Source organism: Lutra lutra, chromosome 10 (genome assembly GCF_902655055.1).
Source record: "Lutra lutra chromosome 10, mLutLut1.2, whole genome shotgun sequence".
NCBI lineage: Eukaryota > Metazoa > Chordata > Mammalia > Carnivora > Mustelidae > Lutra > Lutra lutra.
This window is the reverse complement of record NC_062287.1, coordinates 97,949,735-97,971,362: the sequence shown is the minus strand read 5'-3', so window position 1 is coordinate 97,971,362 and position 21,628 is coordinate 97,949,735. Positions and strand designations below refer to the sequence as shown.

At 52.8% G+C, this 21,628-nt stretch overlaps 2 protein-coding genes across 12 annotated transcripts; one reads left to right on the top strand and one right to left on the bottom strand.

Moving 5' to 3' along the window:
* Window positions 1–73: 73 nt before the first annotated feature.
* On the bottom strand, window positions 74–13,797 carry NR1H3 (nuclear receptor subfamily 1 group H member 3). 11 transcript variants are annotated; one of them, XM_047691881.1, is made up of 10 exons: window positions 13,659–13,797; window positions 6,804–6,884; window positions 6,107–6,295; window positions 5,419–5,685; window positions 4,967–5,175; window positions 4,681–4,860; window positions 4,439–4,538; window positions 1,500–1,613; window positions 1,192–1,286; window positions 74–990 (listed from the first exon to the last, which is right to left on the bottom strand). In XM_047691881.1, the coding sequence occupies exons 2-10, from the start codon at window positions 6,844–6,846 to the stop codon at window positions 844–846; spliced, it is 1,344 nt and encodes a 447-aa protein (XP_047547837.1). In that variant the 5' UTR covers window positions 6,847–6,884; window positions 13,659–13,797; the 3' UTR covers window positions 74–843. The 11 variants fall into 11 exon arrangements, with proteins under 11 accessions (XP_047547837.1, XP_047547844.1, XP_047547839.1 ...); XM_047691888.1 differs by having other exon boundaries at window positions 6,804–6,879; window positions 13,659–13,789; XM_047691883.1 differs by having other exon boundaries at window positions 13,605–13,775.
* On the top strand, window positions 13,782–21,552 carry ACP2 (acid phosphatase 2, lysosomal). The gene is made up of 11 exons (XM_047691893.1): window positions 13,782–14,028; window positions 14,621–14,716; window positions 15,028–15,114; window positions 16,148–16,300; window positions 16,417–16,515; window positions 16,597–16,686; window positions 17,140–17,272; window positions 18,024–18,106; window positions 18,228–18,334; window positions 18,449–18,624; window positions 20,626–21,552. Exons 1-11 carry the CDS (start codon window positions 13,915–13,917, stop codon window positions 20,757–20,759), a joined length of 1,272 nt encoding a protein of 423 aa, XP_047547849.1. The 5' UTR covers window positions 13,782–13,914; the 3' UTR covers window positions 20,760–21,552.
* The last annotated feature ends 76 nt before the right edge of the window (window positions 21,553–21,628 follow it).

The window sequence follows — 21,628 nt, the reverse complement described above, 5'->3', positions numbered from 1 at the left end:
ACGGGGCAGCCTCCCCATTCCACAGGGCCTGGGGCCCTACCTAGAGCACGGACTGTTGTGCCCTCCTTTTTAAAAAATTTTTAATTTTTTTTTTAAAAGGTACCAACGAGGCATTATGGAGGCGCGTGGGAAGACAGGTGCATGGCTGGGGTGTTAGTTCTGAAAATTCACCCAAGCTCCTCCTCAGAAAAGACAACCCGATCCTGCCTGGATCATTAAACGAAAAGGGCATCTAACCCTCAGCATTTCATTCACCCTCATGGGACTAGTAAGAGGAGGTCCCCTCTTACTGCCAAAGCTGTCACTCGTGACTTGTCTCCCTCTTCTGCGTCTGGAGGCAGATCTTAAACGACGGTTTCCTCCTCTGTGGCCGTGCCCCCACCCCAACCCAGAAATGGTTTCGCTCATCCTATCTTCCTTTTGGTCTTTCTGTACAAAGAGCGCCAGGCCTATCAGTGAGGCAGCCCCGAGGCATTTATGGCCAAGCCACAGAGTGACAGCAGAGAATTTCTCTGGGGGCCCTGTGGGGAAAACAGGAAGTGGTGGAGACAGGACGGGAAGGGCCTGGGAGAACCTTGTGCAAAGTGGCCCCAGGTCCATCCATTTGGTTGGGGCAGTACAGGATTCAGATGGAGCACAGTTTCAGCAGGACCCTCCACTGCCCAGCAGCCAAACTCCCAACCCTTTGACTCTCCTTTAATGTCACTCGAGGATCTCCTTTGCCCAGCTCTGAGTTATGTTTGCCCTTCTCAGTCTGCTTCACTTCGGAAGCAGCCGGGCGCATCAGCCTTCCAGCCCAGAAAACAGAAGATATGGGGGTGTGGGTGGGGGGAGGAAGAGCAGTCATTCGTGCACATCCCAGATCTCAGAGAGCAGCGGGGGAAGCTTTTTGTCCTGCAGGCGCAGTGCAAACACTTGCTCTGAATGGACACTGCTCAGTGTCCGGAGGCTCACCAGTTTCATTAGCATCCGTGGGAACATCAGTCGGTCCTGGGGGAAGGAGGGGACAAAGTACAGTTTCTGCCTCTCCCCAGGGAAGGGGGCAAGGGTAGGGGAATTGTGAGAGAGGTAGCGAATTGTCTGTGCAAGATGTAGTCAGGGAAGGATTCTTGAAGGGAAAGTAGGTGTGTCAGGGGATGAGCCTCTGGGGAGGAGGAGAAGAGGGGAGGGGAGACTCATGGGGAGACTCACATGGGGGTGGTGGATGGAGACGTAGGCATGCAGGGCCTCCACATATGTGTGTTGCAGCCTCTCTACCTGGAGCTGGTCCTGCACGTTGGGCCGGTCTATAGGTCACCAACAGAGTTGAGGAGCAGGTCTGGCCAGGGTCTTAGTTCTATACCCCAAATCACAACCCCCCAAATAGGGACATACCCCACCCAGCCTCTCCCAAAGTAGCACAGCAAGGGTTTCCACTTCCACAATTCCTGCCCTAGGGGGCCTGCAGCTCTGCTTGGTGCAAATCTCTTGCTCCTTTTCCCTCCTGCCCCTCCTCGCACCTGCAGAAAAGATGCTGATGGCAATGAGCAAAGCAAACTCAGCATCATTGAGTTGCAGTTCGTTCATGGCTCTGGAGAACTCGAAGATGGGGTTGATGAACTCCACCTGCAGCCCTGGGGAGGAAGAAGGGAGGCTGGGGCACGCAGCACAGGCAGCAGGAACTTCCTTCTCTCCTCCAGCTCCTCAACTTAGGGGAACTGTTAGGAAATCACTAAGAAGTCTCCCGGGGCTCTGCCGGGTAACATTAGGCAAGTTTCTTAACTTTTCTAAGCCTCCTCTGTGACCTGGGAATCCTATCTGAATGTATAAGACTGCTGTGATGGTGAAACCATAAAGCAGGCAAAACATGTAGGGTTGTCTTGGCACACAGGAGGTGCTGGATTCAATGATAATACTGCTGTCACTGGAATTCTCTAGAAATAGAGGCAAAGCTTCTTTCTGTTTACAAAGAAAACTTTATCACTGGCAACTGGCCTTACTTATTTGAATACCAGAGATACATTTCATGTTTCATGTCCCAGCAGGAAGACAGCAACATGGTCGAGGGCAGGGGCTGTGGCATCACATTGCCTGGGTCTGAGTCCCGGCTCGACCATTTATTAGGCTGTGTGACCTTGGGTAAGTTATTTAAGTTCCCTGAGCCTTGGTTTTTCCATCTGTAAAATGGGGATAATAATAGTACTTCACTGGGTCCTTAGAATGGTAACTACTATTTGTTACCATTTGTTAAATAAATAAATGAATGAATAAACTCAAAACATAGAACCAGTCTTCTTGCTGAGGAGAGTGAAGTTCAACAAACCGTGACCTACAGTCATGACACCTAAAGAACACTTCTCCCATCACTAAGTCTCCTCGCCCCACCCCACCCTGTCCCGGTCGGTCTGCTGTCTCTCAGCAGCCTTCTGCTAACTTTTCCAGGCGACGCTCCCTGATTAGTCACTTCCTGTACTTCTCCCCTGATGTTTATCAAGTGTCTGTTGAGACAGTTGAGACACTGAATGGACAAGAGCCATTTTATAAAGCCTTTCTTGGAGGGTTGTTGAGCCTCAAAATGTGCTGAACGGCCCCTTTGTACAGAGAGGATGAGGAGGTTCTGGAGCTGGGCCATGCGCCCTGCCAGCTCCGCTCCTGGTCACTGAGCGAGGGCCTCCGCTGCTCTTGGTCTGCATCCTGAGCTGCCCACCTCGTGCACACACAGCAGTGGATGCAGAGACGGACGGAGACCTGACAAAAGACAGCCCCTGCCCCTCCTCCCCAAGACCTCGCTGACAGAAGGAAATGAGAGGCAAACAGGATGGCAGCAAAACTGCTCACATCAATGTATCGATAACTAGGTGCCGATTCAGACAGCACGAGTCTGCAAGTGCTGAAGGAACGCCCAGGCAGGGGAAGGGCAAAGCGTTCAGAAAGCAGGGTGCTGGGGCGCCTGGGTGGCTCAGTAGGTTAAAGCCTCTGCCTTTGGCTCAGGTCATGATCCCAGAGTCCTGGGACCAAGCCCTGCATCGGGATCTCTGTTTAGCAGGGAGCCTGCTTCCACCTCTCTCTCTCTCTCTCTGCCTGCCTCTCTGCCTACTTGTGATCTCTGTCTGCCAAATAAATAGATAAAATCTTTAAAGAAAGAAAGAAGGAAAGAAAGAAAGAAAGAAAGAAAGAAAGAAAGAAAGAAGGAAAGAAAGAAGGAAAGAAAGAAAGAAAGAAAAGAAAAGAAAAGAAAAGAAAAGAGAAAAGAAAAGAAAAGAAAAGAAAAGAAAAGAAAAGAAAAGAAAAAGAAAAGGAAGGAGGGTGCTAGGAAGGAGGCAGCGGCCATGCTTTGGAAGGATGGGGATAATAAGCATTTGGGGACCAGGCAGATAAAGGGAGCTGGGCTGGGCTTTGGGAAAGCTGGAGAAAGTCATCAAATTGCCCCATCAGGTGTCTACACATGCCAGCAGCACCCGGGGCAACTGATGGCCACAGAGCTAGGGTTTAAGGGAGGCCTTCCTAGAAAGCTCACGGGCGGGCCTGTGCTGGAACAAGAGGCACGTGAGCTGCTCTCTCACCAGAAACCGAAGACTATGAGCTCTGCCCTGGAAACCAGGGCCTACCAACTCCAAGAATGAAGTCACTGCTTCAGCCCTAGTTCACAGCCCCACGCCCTCAGGTGTTCAACTCCTCAGTCTCCTGTTAAGTCGAAGTTCTAGTCCCTCCAAAACCCTCTCAGCTTCCCGTGCTTTTCCACCCCCACTCCCATAACACAAACGTTACTGGCAACTGAATATGAGGAAGCCAACACCACTTAGCCCGCAAGCAAGTAGCAACGAGCAGCACTGTGTGTGCACTAATTCTTGGAGAAAACACTCCGGGGTACAGCACGAGGATGGGAGTGGTTACTCTTATCCTAAAACTGCCCTAAAATTGCCATGTTCCAACATGTATTTTAGCTTTTCAGAAAAAGCAACTGAAGAAGAGTGGCGGGCGGGGGGAACAGTCCACACGATCCTTAAAGAGTACAACCAAGTTCATCAGTAAATACTAAAAGGCTCATTGCAGCGGTTTTCAAGCTTTTTCCCTCGCTGTGGTATCGTTTCTTCAAGCAAAACATTATGCAGAAGCACAGTATTAAGTGGGGTTTCTTGTTTGGCTACAGAGAGGATGAAGGACAGTCTTGTACCTCTCTGTTCCTCCTCTAAGGGGACACTTCTATGGAGCCCCAACCCCCTCGGGCTCCCCGAAACACTGAAAACCACTGGCCAAATGCAACAGAGGTCAGATGTCTCTTTGCAGCAGCTGAGAGAGGCCTACCACAACTCCAACTTTCTGTCTTGGAAAAACAAGGGGATCCTTCCCCATACAGCAATGCAAAAACCCTGGGCCTGTGTCTCTGTAGTCACTATGAGCCCAGTGACAGAAAGTGTCTTTCCATCCAACCCAATCCTTTTCTGACCTAAGTTCTTACCTGCTTTGGCAAAGTCTTCCCGGTTATAACTGAAATCCTTGAGGAAGGTGATACTCTCACTCCCAGGGTTGTACCTCCGAGATGTCTCCAGAAGCATCACCTGCACGCAAGGAGCAGACCTTAAACAGGGACTCAGAAGGCTGGTCTTGGCACGGGGCCCCTGTGCTCCCCACCTGGCTGTCTGGAAGTGTGGGAGACAGTCCCGCCCGCTTCTCCCTTCACCCCTCGGCCTTGCCAGCCACCTCGATCGCAGAGGTCTTCAGCAGGGCGATCTGGTCCTCCCGGCTGAGCTGCAGGAAGCCAGGTAGCTGTTTGGCAAAATCAACAATCTCCTGCACAGAGACGATGGCCAGCTCGGTGAAGTGGGCAAAACGCTGCTGACGGGCCTCCCGGCTCTGGGGATCTGGTGCCATGGGCCAAGGCTACCCAGCAGGGCAAGGACGGAGAAAACGAACTACCCTGAGTCAGCTATCAAGAAGCCGGTGGGTGCTCTGGGCACAGCCACCTCTCCCCGGTTCCCTCGGTTACCGTGACTCGAAGCCGGTCAGAAAAAGAGCGTCTGTTACACTGCTGCTGGGCAGCCACCAGCTTCTCAATCATGCCCCGCTGCTCGGGGCTGAGCTGGGGCAGGACTTGGGCGGGTGAGGACACCCTTGGGGGCATGGACATGGCCTGAGCCTGCTCCTCCTCTAGCCGCTTCAGTTTCTTCAGGCGGATCTGCTCTTCTGACAAGACACCTAAGGACAGGGTTGGACATGAGGAGGGGAGAAGAGGGGGACACAAGAAGCAAAGATGGGACAGAGGGGTAGTTTGAGGCTCTAGAAAAGCAGAGAGCACTGGGTAAAGTCAAGGACGAGATTTTAACTCATACTTAGAGACCACGTAGGAAGACCCTGTAGGCTCAGCTGCCTGTCCACTCTCACACCCCCGCAGCCCTTTCCCATCATCCTCTCCCCCGACTCCTGTCCCCAGACACTCACATTCCTCCCGCATGCCAGCATGCCGGCATTTTCGAAGACGACACTCCTGACATTTGCGACGCATGTAGGTGTCCATGGGGCAGTGGCCCCCACTGTGGCAGACATAGCGCGCCCCTTTGATGACACTGCGGCGGAAGAACCCCTTGCAGCCCTCACAGCTCAGCACATTGTAGTGGAAACCGGAGGCCTTGTCCCCACACACACTGCACAGCTCGTTCCCCAGCATTTTGGGGGCTGGCCCCTTTTTCCGCTTTTGTGGACGGAGCTCTGGAAACAGAGGAGAGACTTCATGTTCTTCTCCAAGAAGAAAACCCCTGGTGCCCAGTTGGCCACTGCGCTGAGCACTCAGTGAACTTCATCCCCTTCAGTGTATGCTGTCTAGTCTGTTATGACAAAGTAGCTCTCATGTGCCAAGTGCTATTCTGACCTAGGTACTGCCTGAACCCTTTACATGCACTGATCCTCCCAACTGTAACAGATACGTACTATTATTATTTCCATCTTACAGATAAGGAAACTGAGGCTCAGGAAGGCCCAAGGCAGAGACAAAATTCACATTCAGATCACTCAGGTCTAGTAGAATCCAAAGCCTTTGGACTTAACCATGGTCTCAGAAGGTAAACAGCCCTATGGTACCCCTCCCAGATCCCGGGGGCCCCTTCCTCCTCCAAATCCAACAGCTCCTCACCTGTAGACTCTGGAGGGGTATCCACCCCAGGGAGCAGGACTGCAGGCTCTGTTGCCTCCAGCCCTGCCCCCAGAGAGCTCCCACCGGACTGGGGAGTGCTGGCTTCCTCCCTGAGGATGCAGGTGTTGCTTCCCAGCGCCTGGCTGCTGGCATCTTGTGCATCTGGCTCCCACAGCTCCGCTGCAGAGTCTGAGCCCCGAAAAAGAGGCACAAGGGGGTCTCAGGTCCCTCCCATCCACTTCCTTAGCGTCCTTCTGGGAAATTGCTCATTTCTCTCTACCCCTAGAGGGCAGCAAAATGTTGGCTCAGGCTTCAGGACCCTGGGGTTTATGTGGGCTCTAGGGCTAGTCTCTTGTAATCCCCTGCACCTCAGTACCTTAGATGAGGATGTTAACCTTTGTGCCCTTGAAGGGCTGACATGCATCCACTTCAGAGGTCAGACAGAACTCTTCAAAGCCAGTGCTGGTAGGCACCAGACAAGCCAGCTCTCCCCAGCAGCAAGCCCATATTGAGAAGGACCAGCACCAGACCCAGCATAGAGGTAGTCTGGGCAGAAGGAGGCAAGCAATACCGAGAACAACTCTGGACTGCTCTCCAGGGGACAGTTGAAGGCAAGCAGTGAAGGAGGCTGATTCCCGAGGGAGGAGAGGAGCTGGGATCTGAGCTCAGAGGAGAGGGCTGGAGTGAAGACGCTTACCAGGAGAAGCATCAGGCATGGGGGCCTCCAGCCACAGGGACATCTCTTCCTGGAGCCCTGGACATTACCAAGGCAGCTGTCCTGCAGGAATGACCGAGGTTACCGTCTTCAGAACTGGGGTCCTCTTTGGCCTCATCAACCTTCTCCTCCTGATCCTACGAGTACTCATATACCCACCAACATTTTCTTGCTGTGTATGTATATATTGGCCTGTGCTAAAGCTTTATACGCCTTCCTCTAGATATGCCTATGATGTCATGACTATTCATAAACCCATTTTATAGACGAGGAAACTGAGGTTCAAAGAGATTAAGTAAATTGCCTATAGCAACACAGTTAGGCAACGGTAGAGCCAAGATTCCAACTCTGGTCTGACTGCAAAGTCTTAGCTGTTGGCTAAGGTGCCCACCTTGCCACCTTTTCTCCCCCAGGGACCCCTCCCGGCCATCACAGAGTGTCTGGGCACATCTGCCCAGCTTCTGTCAGAGCCCCTTCCCCTTCCTCCAGCACTGAGGACAGCCAAGTTGGCCAGGACTAGGGCATGGGATTGAGGCTCACTCACCCAGTAAGACTCACTGCTTGTTAGATAACTTCACTGCTGTCACTTTCCAGCGTCCCAGCACAAACCTCCTACCTCCAGGAGTTGCTCCATTTCACAGCCAGGACGCCCTCCCCCAGAACCCCTCAGGAATTATTCTGGACCCAAATAGAATCCTTTTGCTTCCTGGGCTGCCATCACCATCATCATCCTTCACTTCTCCCCAGAGACCCCTAAGATCTACAGGGTACCCACCCACTCCCTCCCAGACTCACACAAAGAGCCCCAGGCTAGTGCTGAGGAGCAGACCCACCGAATCCCCAGGCCACCAGACTTCCCAGCTGGGGCAGTCTCTGGAGCCCCCTTGCTGGGAGGGGAGGGCGGTGCAATCTCCTGTCTGGAGACCTTGCACTGGGAGCCGGAGCTGAGCAAGTGAGGGACCGGAGCCCCAGGGAAGTAATGTGGGGAAAGGCTGAGGGGAGGGACTGCCAAGGGGTCGGGCCACTTCTCCTTCCTGCTAGGCAGACCGGAGACGACTGACTAGAGCCCTAGCCGCCATCCCCCACACCCACAGGGCAGCTTCCCCACCATGTTGACTCCTCCCCAGTGCTACCGCCTGCCCCCTCAGTCCAGCCTCACCCCTGCCCCCCCTGCCCCCAACCACGACAGTCCCATTTCTCTGTAGACCCGCCCAGTTCCACATCTCTCCCCTTCTGCTCCTCACCCCAGTGGCTCTTAGCTGCTCTTACAGAAGGACTGCCTCCCAGGCACCCCCTACCCCAATCCCGGCAGCCTCCAGAGTCACCTCGTAGAGCAAAGGTCCCGGCACTGCCTGGAATTGCAACACTGAGCCTCAGCCTGCTTTCCCAGCCTCCCTCCTCCTCCCCTGCCTCTGGGAAGGGCCAAAAGCTCTCCCCACTAGTCCCAGGCCTCAGCCAAATTAGTATAATAACTCCAGGGGTGGAGAGGCCAGTGCTCATCCAGGGAGTCTCCGAGTGGTGGTTTCCTGCAGGGGGCCACCAAGATGTGAAGAGGCCAGGAGAGAAGAGCAATGGCAGGGCTGGGATGGGGGTGGAGGCAGAGATGACAGGTGACCTAGGTGCCAGCCCAGGATGGACCTGGGATGGTATGTGGGTTCTCACATCTGGGAACCATTCATCTGAAGTGATGGCAGGTTCTATCCAGCATCTACTGAGACTACTACAGCCATAGCCATCCTGCCCTGCTGCCTGGAACGTGAGATCCATCCCTGAGAGGAGATACCATGTTTTATTGATTTTATCTTCCCTGTCGCCCATGGAACAGGGCCTAGCACAGAGCAGGCAACAGAATAGGAACTACGTTACTGATTGTTAAATGAATAGGTGAACAAAAAAAAAATAATATGATCCTCTTCTACACCTGAGTTTTCAGCACTTGAGTTCTGGGCCTGGCTTTGCCTCTGCCTCTTTCTAACTGTGATCTTGATTAAATGAGTTACATAATATCTCTGAACCTGTTTCCCTACCTTTAAAATAGGGATGGTAATAATAATGGTGTTTGCCACATAAGGTTGTCATGAGAAGTACACAACGTATTACACAGCTCGAGGGGGGGGAACATAGTAAGTGTTCAAGAAAGAGCAGCAGTTATCATCCCCCTCAACCCTTTCATCTACAGGTCTTCCCATCGCCTCGAATCTGTACACTGTTAACCTTCTAGTGCTTGTTTCCAGACACAAACCCCTCACTATCTCTTTTGGTGCTTAAAGCAGCCCCAGGAAGGAGGGAGGGCAAGTAACAGGAGCACCATTTCACAGAGAGCCCTGAGCTCATGGCAAAGCTCCTGCCAAGACCACACACAGTGACCAAGCTGCGGTCAGAATCCAGATGTCCTTGCTCTAGTCCCTGTGCTCTTTCTTTCTTCTGTGTCAGAGTCCAGGAATACTCTTGTCTGCACTCTACGGAGTCCAGTGGCCAGTGGAGCACTGAGACGGAAGAAGCGAGGACTGGTGGGCTGCAGTGGGAGCGACAGGGAGCCCTGGGGATGCTTCAGTCCAGATGTGGGAGGCAAGGAGCTGAGGTTACTGCTGGTTGTTCACCCGCTGCCCTGCTCCCAGTTTCCTGCTCCCAGGCTCTTCCTGTTTTGCTGTGAACTCCAGTTCCCATGGGCCCCACATTAAAGGACAGAAGGACAGAGGGCCAGGGCAGGCAGCCAGAGGGACTGAAACAGATGAACAGGGCACCAGGGAAGAGATGAAAAAGGGAAAGAGTGGACAGAGGGTGTGGAGGAACAGGATGGGAGAAGGACAAGGAAAGCAGAAACAGAGAAGGAGCATGGTGAGAGATGGGAGGAAGCACAGGGTGGGGTGGGGGAGTAGGCGGAGGTGGGAGAGCAGAGACTTGAGAAGACAGCAGGCTGCCTGGTGTTGCAAAATCTGCCCATGTATTCACTTTCACATTTCAGAAAAGCCCCTCCAACACCCCCCATCTCAAAGTTCTGCCTCCAGTTTTAGCTCTTGTTCCGTCTTTTCACAAGGTCATCCCCTCATAAGGCCACCACCACCCTTGTCTGAGCATCTCTGAGTCACGAGCACAAGGCTCTCCATTCCTCTTGCATGTGTTCCTTTCCTGATTTTCACAAGGCCCCAGCTGTCCTGGGAAAGTAGACACCAGGGACTCCAACCCCTGGGAAACTGCAACCATCCTGTCCCAGCACCCACACCATCCAACCGGTTCCCTTCTCCACCTTCCCCCACCCCCAGAAGTACAGCCAGAGATGCCACTGCAGCACCTCGTTACGAGGAACATGGGACGGCACGTGCTCTGGGCCTTGATGACCTATCTTCTGGGGGCTGGAAAACACCTCTCTCATCCACTCCTGATCCTTAGCTCCCTCTCCTGACACCTTAGTCAGCCCAGGACTCTGTGACCACACTCGAGCCCCACCTGGAGTCCTCTTGACCCAGGTTAGCACCAGTTGCTCAACGAACAGGGCGCCATCTTCCTCCAAAGCAGGAATCAGTTCGCTTTATCTCAAGTGGAGAAGGAGGAAGCATCAGCAGCCCTTTACTGCCAGAGCCAACCCTTCAAGGTTACAGGGGTTCAGGAGCACTGTCTCCCCCTGTCCCCCCACCCCACAATGAAAAGGGAAAGGGTGAGGAAAATGAGAGACAAAACCTGCTGGCACTATCTCACAGAGTTTCTGCAGGCCAACTGCTGGGACTTCTCTCCCAAACAGAGCAAGTAGTCAGACGATCAGCAGCTGGGGTCACATGTCTCACTCTGCCAGACCCACCCCCACAGAATGGTCCCACCAGCCCACAGGTGTTAGGCACAAAGCCTCCCAGTGCCGTGGGGCCTTTCCTAGGTTTCTTTGGCTCTTGGGGGATCCTAGAACCTCTGGGGATCTTCCAGGTCCTATTTGTGAATCCCTAGAACCTAGAACCTAGAACCAGAGGCTTTTCCTTGCAGCAAGGGGAAACTTGAAGGAAAAAAAGAGGAGCATTCACCAGTTCACAGTCATACATGAAACTTGAAAATTCCCCTGAAAGTATGTGAATTCCCATGAAGTAGGCCACAAGGTATGGTCTGGAGGGGACAGACTGGGGAAACTGGTTCTTGCTCCCTCCTTTACCATTATGGAAAAGATGCAGTGTGGGGGTCATCTTGCAGGGCACTTAAACAACTTCTGCCCAACCTCCAATCCAAAGACAGAGAAGAACCCAGGAATTTCTGCTTCCCAGGCCTACAAGTTCAGAGATGATATACCAGGTGAAAAGGAAAAAAGTAACATCTGTTACTACATACATTTATCTTTACATGTGTTATTTTATTTATCCTCGTATATAACCCTAGGAGATAGTCACTAGCAAGTGGGCCAATATCAAATCTGAACACAGGTATAACAGGCTCAAAAGCTCAAACTCATCATCAAACAAACACAAAACACCTCACTCCATTACACAAAACTGCCTCCCCAGATGGAAAAAATGGTTAACTCACCTGGACTTAGGTTTGCTTCTGACAACACAGGGTGGAACAGTGGTTTCCAAATCTGGTCTCATTTTCAGAGATTCTAATTTATTTGGTCTGGGCTAGGCCCCTGTATCTATCTATCTATCTATCTATCTATCTACATGCCTAGTTTTTTGTATCTATAGTTAGGAACCAAGGCATGGAGACCACAGAATCATCTGGTAGAAAATATGCAGAAGCTGGGGGTCAAGAAACCAGGGCTTAGCTCTTGATTCCACCATGTACTTCACCCTTCCTGGATTTGTTTTCCCTACAGAAATGAAATAATATCTGCTCCATCAATCCCTCCTACATAGGATACTTGCAGGCACAAAGGATACAGACATACTTTAGCAAGTGGGAAGAAAAGCAAAAGATGAATTTGTTCTACTCGTGAAAATTTAGTGAGCCCAAGATTTACATTCTGAAATCATAAAGGTCTGGCTACATTGCAAGAAGAGTAAGGGATATATCAGAAGAAACATTCAAGAATGCCCACTAATATGCAGAATTTTGCCCGTTAGCTGTGCCCCCATTCAACCCCACCAACGTGAAAAGGTTTCCTTTGTCAGAAATCTCTATTGAAAGTATTTGGGAACCACTCAGTATAGTTTAGCAATGCAGTTGGAGTGGCCTGCACGAAGCAGCCCATTTTATTTATTTATTTATTTATTTATTTATTTATTTATTTATTTATTTAAAAGATTTTATTTATTTATTTGACAGAGAGATCACAAGCAGACAGAGAGGCAGGCAGAGAGAGAGAGGGAAGCAGGCTCCCTGCCGAGCAGAAAGCCCGATGCGGAACTCGATCCCAGGACCCTGAGATCATGACCTGAGCCGAAGGCAGTGGCTCAACCCACTGAGCCACCCAGGCGCCCCAACGAAGCAGCCCATTTTAAAGACTAATTGGGAATCAGAAAACTTGAGTTTTAATCCCTTCTCCTAAATTCTGTGACCTTGGACAAGCTCTTCTCTTCTGGTTTTGTTTCCTTATCCTTTTAAGTAAGGGCAGTAGGTTAGATTGGGGATTCAGAGATGCTGACTTATGGAAACTACTGACATTCTTCATGAACCCTAGAGATCATATGCAAAATTCCATTTGTGTGTGTGGACATTTTTCCGGAAGGTGGGGTGGGGGTGGTAAATTTTCATCTGATTCATAAAGGTCCTTGTGACTAAGTAAGATTAACAACTATTGGGCGCCTGGGTGGCTCAATGGGTTAAAGCCTCTGCCTTCGGCTCAGGTCATGATCCCAGGGTCCTGGGATTGAGCCCCGCATCCGGCTCTCTGCTCAGCAGGAAGCCTGCTTCTCCCTCTCTCTGTCTGCCTCTCTGCAAACTTGTGATCTCTCTCTGTCGAATAAATAAATAAAGAATCTTTAAAAAAAAAAGAAAAAGATTAACAACTATTTGACTACCCATACTTCAGATCTCAATTTCTATTCACTCCTCCATAATAACTCTGTAAGGTATACATAAGTAATTGGATCCGAAGTCCTAGGGCAAAATTATGACCCTGCTTTCTCCCATATAGTGCTGATCAGGTTTTATTTCTCCAACCATCTTTAGTGATTTTACTTCCAGTGGGCAGATCTGATCAAAACATTCCAAGGGTCTAGAGATTCTGGAGCTGTGAGTCACGCCCAGCTCAGTCACAAAGCCATGAAGCCAAATTGGCTGCACCTGGATCCTAATGGCCGATGCCTGGAGGGTCTCTGATTCTGCGGAAACTCCACTTACTCCCACTTTATGATATGCTCCTTCCCCTTATCCCTATATATCTACCTCCCTATTGGTCTGAAATTCCTCCCCTGTGGATTCACTGCTTTGGTTTTTCAAAGTCTGAACATACTGTGCAACCCACTCGTTTTGGAGGAAGCATGACACCTTCCCAGGCATCCAAAACTCGGAAGTGGAAGGATGGGAGGGCAGGGAAAAAACTGTAACGGAAAGTGAGAGAGCTCCTGGAGCTTTGCTCAAAGGTACGAGCTGTAGGCTACACTGGGACCAACCTCAAGGACATAGGGAGTCCAAAGAACTGTTGACACGCTGTGCCCTGCACCAAAGGGAGCCTCCCCGGGGCAAAGGGCCAGGGCCAAGGCTCAAATTCCACCAGAAGGTAGGGGCGTGGAGCGGGGTGCCCTGTACTTCCAACCCTTGCCTGAACTCTGCAGCGGCTCTGGCTCTGAGCTCAGGCCCAGCGGCACCCCGGCCCGAGGGGGCGCTCGCTCTCCCAGCCAATGTCCGGCCACAGCAAGGCGCCACTTTGTTATTCGGTCTCCCTGGCGGGGGCCAACCGAAGCTCGGGGTTCTCTTTACCAAGACGAGGTCCTCAGCATCTTCTACCGCGCGAGGTTGCGCTACACTCCCACGCTCCTCCGCCGCGGCCGCATCGCGGGCTTCCTACACGCATTCCCTCCCAAATTCCTCCTTCTCCCACCATCTCTGCCCCTCCTTTAGCAAGATGGCGGCGAAGGCACTTCCGGCGTGTGTCCTGACGGGTGCGTCCGGGCGGCAGCTGGAGGTGCCACGCAGCGGGTTCCACCCTCTTTCTGCAGCATAGTCTCTAACGGTGATGGCGGGCAGACAGTTTGCGTGGAGCGGGGCGGCTCTTCTCCAGCTCCTTCTTGGCGTGAATCTGATAGTGATGCCCCCCACCCAGGCCCGGAGTCTGCGCTTCGTTACCTTGGTAATGAGAGATGGGATGTCCTAAGGACTCGCCAAGAGCTGGAAGGGCACAGGCCCGCTGTTAGAGGGAGGGGCGGGGCTTGGGCTGGTGTCGGGGTCTCTCCAGGATCATGAGCGGGTTTAGGAGGAGACCCCCGGCCTGGAGGGTAGGTGGCCCGGTTTGGAATTGAAGTGGAGCCCCAGTTATTTTCGGGAGGCAGGCAGGGTGTAAGTAGTTCTGTATCAGGGCATAGGTCGGGTGAGTCTGTCTTGGGAAAGGGATATGATAGAACGAATGGTCAAGAGACTCACCCTTAAGCCTTTGGTGATTTCCCCCCAAATTCTCCCACCACCTGCATTGCATTCATTTATCTTTTCCTTTTTCACCTATATCTTTGGCTTCACCTATAGTCTCCACTGGCGTTGTGTTGGCCAAATTAGAATCTCTAGAACCTGTTCAAAGTTAGTGACTTCCGAGCTGGGGTCTTTTGCAGTGGGCAGAATTAAGGCTTCACAGAAGGAGTAGGGCTTCCCTCCCCAGCAGGGCAAAGGTGGGCCCTGTGTCCCCATCGAGGAACCTTCTGACCTGGAGGCAAACTATTTTCTTTCCTCAGCTATACCGACATGGAGACCGTTCACCAGTGAAAACATATCCCAAGGACCCCTATCAGGAAGATGAGTGGCCTCAGGGGTTTGGTCAGCTAACCAAGGTGGGTCAGAGGCCAGGCCCCCACTCTGGGTGTGCTGTAGCATGAGTGACCTCAAGAGCAGGCCACAGAACTTGGCCCCACCGAACTGTCATTTCCCATGTGGCTGCTGACTTTGACCAGATTTCTCAACCTTACTTTTCTCTGTGCCCAGGACAGGTGCCATACACAATGGGCCACTTAATAAATGACTTCTGTGATCAGATTGACCCACTCCTACTTCCAGCCAGGGTAGATTTGGAAAGCAACACTGCCTAAGCCCTGTGGGATGTGTGAGCTGTCCCTTCCCTGTCAACCCTTGCATTTGTCTGCAGGAGGGTATGCGACAGCACTGGGAGCTGGGCCAGGCTCTGCGGCAGCGCTACCAAGGCTTTCTCAACATCTCCTACCACCGGCAAGAGGTAAGGCTGGGAGCCCAAGAGGCAAGGGGAAGGGAACCTGCTGTTCTCACCCTCTCCCCTCAAGGAGCCTGGGCCACTCTGGCCTCCTTTCATGCATTTTTGGTTACTCCTACAGGACAAGGCATCTCAGAGCTGTGTAGCACAGTCCCAGAGGCCAAGTTGCCCCTCTTTGACTCGGAAAGGGCCAAAACAGATCAAGCATCCAATCTCAGGGTTAAGGGCCTAGCGAAGTCTTCTGATTCTGTGAAATAACCTGGATTTCCCATCCAAGATGCTTCTCGAGTACCTACTAAGGGCAGAGTGCTGTACTAGCACTCTGCGTTAATGGTGCAGCACACAGATAGGATCTCCGTCTTTGCAGAGCTTAGAGTGTAGTGAGGGTGACATGATAAACCACCCAGGGCCAAGAGATAAAGAGCAGGGATCACGTGTAGAGAAGGCGTGTCAGGGAAGACCGGCCAGTGTTCCAGCTCCTTGAGGCCCTCCACCCCAGGGAGGGGGTTGGCTGTTCCTCTGGTTACTACTGTTGGCCATGGGCATCTCGATGTTATTGTTCCCTTGAGGGGCAGCTCTGTCCTGGTCTTGCCCTGCCCCACTGCATCCTCCTCCCTTTGCACAAGGAATTATCTCTGTTCCTTATTTCCTCTCCCTGATCTCTAAGCCACTTCATAAAGGGGGTATGTCTTTGGAGACAGTTTCTGCCTTCAAGGACCGTGATGTTGATAGGGAGATAGGCATCACTAGAAAACCGGACCGACAGACAGAACTGACAGCCTTAGTGACTAAGCACTTGGGACTGGGAGGGCATTTGAGCTAGAGCCATTTCCACAGGAGTTCTTCACAGACTGGGGACAGCCAGCCCCTAGCTGAGTGTTTGGACCTTTGCTGGGAAGAGGGACATGGAAGGTCAGAGAGGCGGAGACGGCCACCATTTGCTGGGTAACCATCAAGACAGGCCCTCCCGCCATGGCCCCTCCGAGGGGCCAAAGCTCCCACCCCACCCCCATAGGTGAGACTGGTGTTGTCATTGCAGATTTATGTGCGAAGCACAGACTTTGACCGCACTCTCATGAGTGCTGAGGCCAACCTGGCTGGACTCTTCCCTCCCAACGGGATGCAGCGTTTCAACCCAAATATCTCTTGGCAACCTATCCCCGTCCACACTGTGCCCATCGCTGAGGATAGGGTAAGACTGGCCAGCCCTTCCCTGGAGGTGGTGAGAGGGACGACTCTGGCCATGAGCCTGACCGTGATCCCCAACTCCTTCTCTGCCTCTGTTCCCCGCTCCCCTTCCGTCTACAGCTGCTGAAGTTCCCTTTGGGCCCATGTCCCCGCTACGAGCAGCTGCAGAACGAGACCCGACAGACACCAGAGTATCAGAATGAGAGTGTTCAGAATGCAGTGAGTGGGGCTCAGGCGGAGGTCACCACACTGGTCCTTTCCCCCAGGGCGGTACTGATCCCCTTGATCCATTTTTCATAGCAATTTCTGGATATGGTGGCCAACGAAACAGGGCTTACAGACGTGACACTGGAGACCGTCTGGAATGTCTATGACACACTCTTCTGTGAGGTGAGCCCACTTAGGGTCCCGGGTATGGCCTTTCTTCCCTCAAACCTCTGCAGGCCCAGGTGACCAGGACAAGTAGCATACCATGCCCGGATACCATTCCCACCGGGAAGGTCCAGGCAAGCCGCTTCTTGTGAAACCAAGGAATTTCCCTCATGGGTGAAAAAGAACCTCGGAGTGGGAAATGGTTTATTCTGTGTCAGCAGTTCTTGGCCCTCTCCACCCAGAAGTCTCATGGTGCCCGGCTCCATTCTGCTGAGTCACGCTTTCTGTGCCTGAGCTTCCTTTCCTGTGTTCTGTCCGCCATGTGTCCTGGTTCCAGTCCCTCAGCTTCACGTCTCATCTCCTCTCCCTCCCTCACACACACACAGGCACCTTCCCGCTGGGGAGGAGAGCTGTCCCCGGAGAGGCTCTGGCCTAGGCCTGGGAAGCTAACCTGCCCGCTGCGATACACAGCAAACACATGGGCTGGTCCTGCCGCCCTGGGCCTCACCCCGAACCATGCAGCGTCTGAGCCGACTAAAGGACTTCAGCTTCCGCTTCCTCTTCGGGATCTACGAGCAGGCAGAGAAGGCCCGACTTCAGGGGGGTGAGTGGCGGGCAGCGCGTCACTCCCCTCCTCAGGACCCTACTGCATTAAAAATCTGCTCTGGAGGGCTTCTCCCACGCTTCCTTCTCCAGCTGTCGTGCTCTCTGCTCCTTCGAAACCAGACCTCCCGTTAGCCCCCAAAGTCTCCGCAGTCCTCCGAATGCTTAGCTCCTCTGTCCCTGTAGAAGGGCCACTGTCGAGTTTGTGCGCTTCTTTTCTAGCATTCATATTCTTAAGTGTCACCTATGTCAGAAGACCCTCTGTCCCCTCCAGAGAACCACCAGGGGCCACTTTGACGAGAAGGCTGAGAGTAATACACATGCCAGTTTCCTGATCCGAGCCCCCAAGGGAGGGCTGGCTGTCACACTTTCCCGAGCCCACACGTGGCGGAGCGCCCATGTGCGGCCGCCATCTTGTGCATTCTGAAGCAAGCTTAGGATTTTATTTGCTCCAGACCGGAGTAATTGTCCAGACGCCGGCAGGGCCTTGCAGCTCCTTTATGAATTGGCAGGTCTCTGTGTCTGTGTTGAAATACGAGTATCTTGTTTTATCTTGCTTCCCTCTGTAAATGCGAAAGCTCTTAGACAACAGAGGTGCTGGAGAGTTTTCTGCGTGATTCCTATGCCCCTGAGTAGAGTTCCCTGTGCCGGTGATCAGACCCAGGACTAGTAGAGGGTGAAGGGCCACACACGGGTCTGGTCAGAAGACGAGGTAGCTGGTGCCACTGACACTGGGGACTCTTCTCCTTCAGGAGTCCTGCTGGCTCAGATACGGAAGAACCTGACCCTGATGGCAACCTCCTCCCAGCTCCCTAAGCTGCTGGTTTACTCCGCGGTGAGCTCCCGTAGTCCCCGGGGTGCGGTCGTCAAGCAAGGAGCTGGATTTCCTCTCTCTCCAGCACCTGGGGGTGGGGCTGGGGGGAGCAGTGCTGATGAGGAGCTCCGCTGTCTTACAGCATGATACCACCCTGGTCGCGCTGCAGATGGCACTGGACGTCTACAATGGGGAACAGGCCCCCTACGCCTCCTGCCACATATTTGAACTGTACCAGGAAGATAACGGGTGAGTGCAGCCACCAGTCTGCCCTCTGGAAGGGTACTCGTGTGGTGGCTGTGGGCGGCCCCAGGGCTCGGGTAGCGGCCTGCGGAGCAGCTTCCGTCTCCTGTCAACCCTCAGGAATTTCTCAGTGGAGATGTACTTCCGGAATGAGAGTGACAAGGCTCCCTGGCCTCTGGTCCTGCCTGGCTGCCCTCATCGCTGCCCGCTGCAGGACTTCCTGCACCTCACAGAGCCTGTCGTGCCCAAGGATTGGCAGCAGGAGTGCCAGCTCGCAAGCGGGCCCGCGGATACAGGTGAGCTGCTGCCTGCCTCTGCGAGGAACGTCCCAGAACAGCTTTCAGTTCCTACCCACAGGTCTCCAGAGAGCTGCTGTACCTCCAACCCTCTGACTCATGTCACTAGACAGTTTACTTCCCCACGCTGAGACCATTCCTCACCCTCCTCCTCATTCTCAGGCGATGCCCTTCCTTCTCATATCACTGAAGAAACAGGGTGTCCAGGAGAGCACGGGCTCGTCCTCCCACCAGTTCTTCCAGCTTATTTGCTGGCATAAGCCACCACCTGAGGCCGAGCTCCCACGGGTGCTCCGGGTCCATCTCACTTCCACAGAGACTTGTGGAGCCCCAGTGTTTCCTGTTTCCTGGGTCAGTCCCATCTTGAAAGTGTAACGAAGACCCGTCAGGGCCCCATCTTCCTGCAGCCGTGCTCCGTCTCTGTTCCCTGTGAAAGTGGAATCCTTTGCCTAGACTCTGGTTCCGCTTGCTCAGTGCCTGTCCTGTCAGGCTTGCGCTAGATGGCATGTGTCACCTCCTACCACAGTGAAGCCACTTTTGTAAAGGACCAGTGGCCTCCTCTTATCAAAGCCTGATCAGTTCTCAGCTTCTCATCTTTTTTTTTTTTTTTAAAGATTTTATTTATTTATTTGACAGAGATCACAAGCAGGCAGAGAAGCAGGCAGAGAGAGAGGAGGAAGCAGGCTCCCCGCTGAGCAGAGAGCCCGATGCGGGGCTTGATTCCAGGACCCTGGGATCGTGACCTGAGCCGAAGGCAGAGGCTTTAACCCACTGAGCCACGCAGGCACCCCCCTTCTCTCATCTCTTAGGGGCATGATATAATCGACTGTTCTTCTTTAGACACTTCCTCGGCTTCTCTGGCTTTTTTCTGACTTGTACGTGGCTTCCTTACTAGCTTTTTCTCCCCACAGAACAATGGATGGCCCAGGTCTCATCTTGGTCTTTCCCCATCTGTGCCCACTGCCAAGGTGATCCCATCCAACCTCCCGGCTTCACATACGACCTCTGTGTGGAGTTCCATCCTTTTATGACTCAGATTCATGACCTTTCCTCTGAGCTACAGACTCACATATCCAGCTGCTGACTTGAGGTCTCTCCAAGCTGCTGTGTCTGACACCAAACACTCTTAAAACCCAAATCCACTCTTCCTCCACGTTCGCCCATCTTCGCGAATGCCACATTCGTTACCTCCTTGCATAGGGTGACCCCGTGAGTCCTCTTGAATACCATCTTTCTCAGACCCCACATCCGGTTCACTAGCAGGATCTGCTAGATCCTATCAGCTTGACCTTTAAAATACATCCTCTTGGGGCACCTGTGTGGCTCAAGTCATGATCCCATGAGCCCCACGTTGGGTTCTCTGCTCAGTGAGGAGTCTGCTTCTCCCTCTCCCTGCCTCTCTCTTCTCTTTCCCTGTCAAATAAATAAAATCATACACACACACACACACACACATGTATATATATAATATATATACATATATGTGTATATGTATATATATATATAAAATCAGTTCATATCTCTACCCTTCTCAGAATCTTCCAGTGGCTTCCTAGGACATTGAGAACAAAATCCAGGTTCTTCCCCACAGCCTTCCAGGAGCCTCTGGTCTGATCCTCTGCTCTGATCTGTTTGCTCCTCACTTACTCTGCTGTAGTGATACTGATTTCGCAGCTGATCCTAGAAGGTGCCAAATGTATTCCCACATCAGTGCGTTTTGTACTTGCTTTCTGTCTACCCACCCCTTCCGCCCTTGTCCTAAGACCCTTTCTCTCAAATGCAAGTGTCTCAGTGAGTCCAGGTCTCTGGCCAAATTGTCACTTCCTCCGCGAGCCCTTCCATGACTGACCTACTACCTTTCCATCCTTTTCTCTTTGCTTTTTCTTTATAGCACTTGTCACTAACCTGGTATGTCCCATTGTCAGAGCACCTGGTGTCTGGTAGTCAGGTTTTTGTCGGAGGAACACTGATAAACACTTTCTCTCCCCCTCCCCCACCCAGAGGTGATCGTGGCCTTGGCTGTCTGTGGCTCCATCCTCTTCCTCCTCATCGTGCTGCTCCTCACCGTCTTGTTCCGGATACAGGCCCAGCCTCCTGGCTACCGCCACGTCGCAGATGGGGAAGATCATGCCTGACAACCACTCAGCCCCCTTCCCTCTGCCTCCTAGGGGAGGGGGGCTGGGCCCTTGCTCCTGACTGTTACTGCTCCCCAATCCGTGGACGGGAGACCCTGGCTTGGCCTCCCTCTGATGACCCCAACCTAGATGAACAAGTGGGACTCGGCTTGGCCCTTGGCACCTGTCACTCAGCATTCACATGCCCCCCTGTTCACCAAGTACTGTGTTGGACTTCGGCTTTCTCCAGACAAGATTTGCCTCCACCATGCTTCCTAAGGACCAGAAGTGTAGACAAGTAGTCAAGCTTCACTCAGGACCCGGGATTGAAAAACTGAAGGAGTTAGTGCTTGTTCTGCCTCACCCCCCACCCCCCAAACCCAGCCTTGCTCTCTCTTCCAGCCCGGAGTCTTCAGCAAATGGTTCAGAGGACACAGTCCTGCCTCTCAGTGCTTATTGTAGTGGGAAACACTGCACATCGGGGGTATGGACACTGGCCACTAAGGAACCGGATCGCCCAGAGGCCAGCCAGCCAAGTTTTCCTTTGTCCCCCTGAAGCCACTGTTAGAGTCAGACATAATGCTTCGGGCATCTTGTCAGCCTGCAGCTGGAGCAGGGCAGGAGGGTGTTGGTGCCAGGGAGGGGGCGGGGGGGGGTGTGAGTTGTGGCGCAGACCTGACACTACTATCCCTCTCAGCGAGACTGGGGTCTCTACGGACCAGAGGCCCATGCAGGTTGTGAGCTGGCCAGCTTGTGACTGTGGCCCCGAATAGGGCTAAGGTGACTTCCGGAGAATGAAAGTTCTAGACTCTTAGTGCGGTTTCTGTGCCTTTTCTTCCTTTGGGGGCCCCAGGGAGGGCTTCGGCCAGGGCAGTGCTGGAAGATCCACT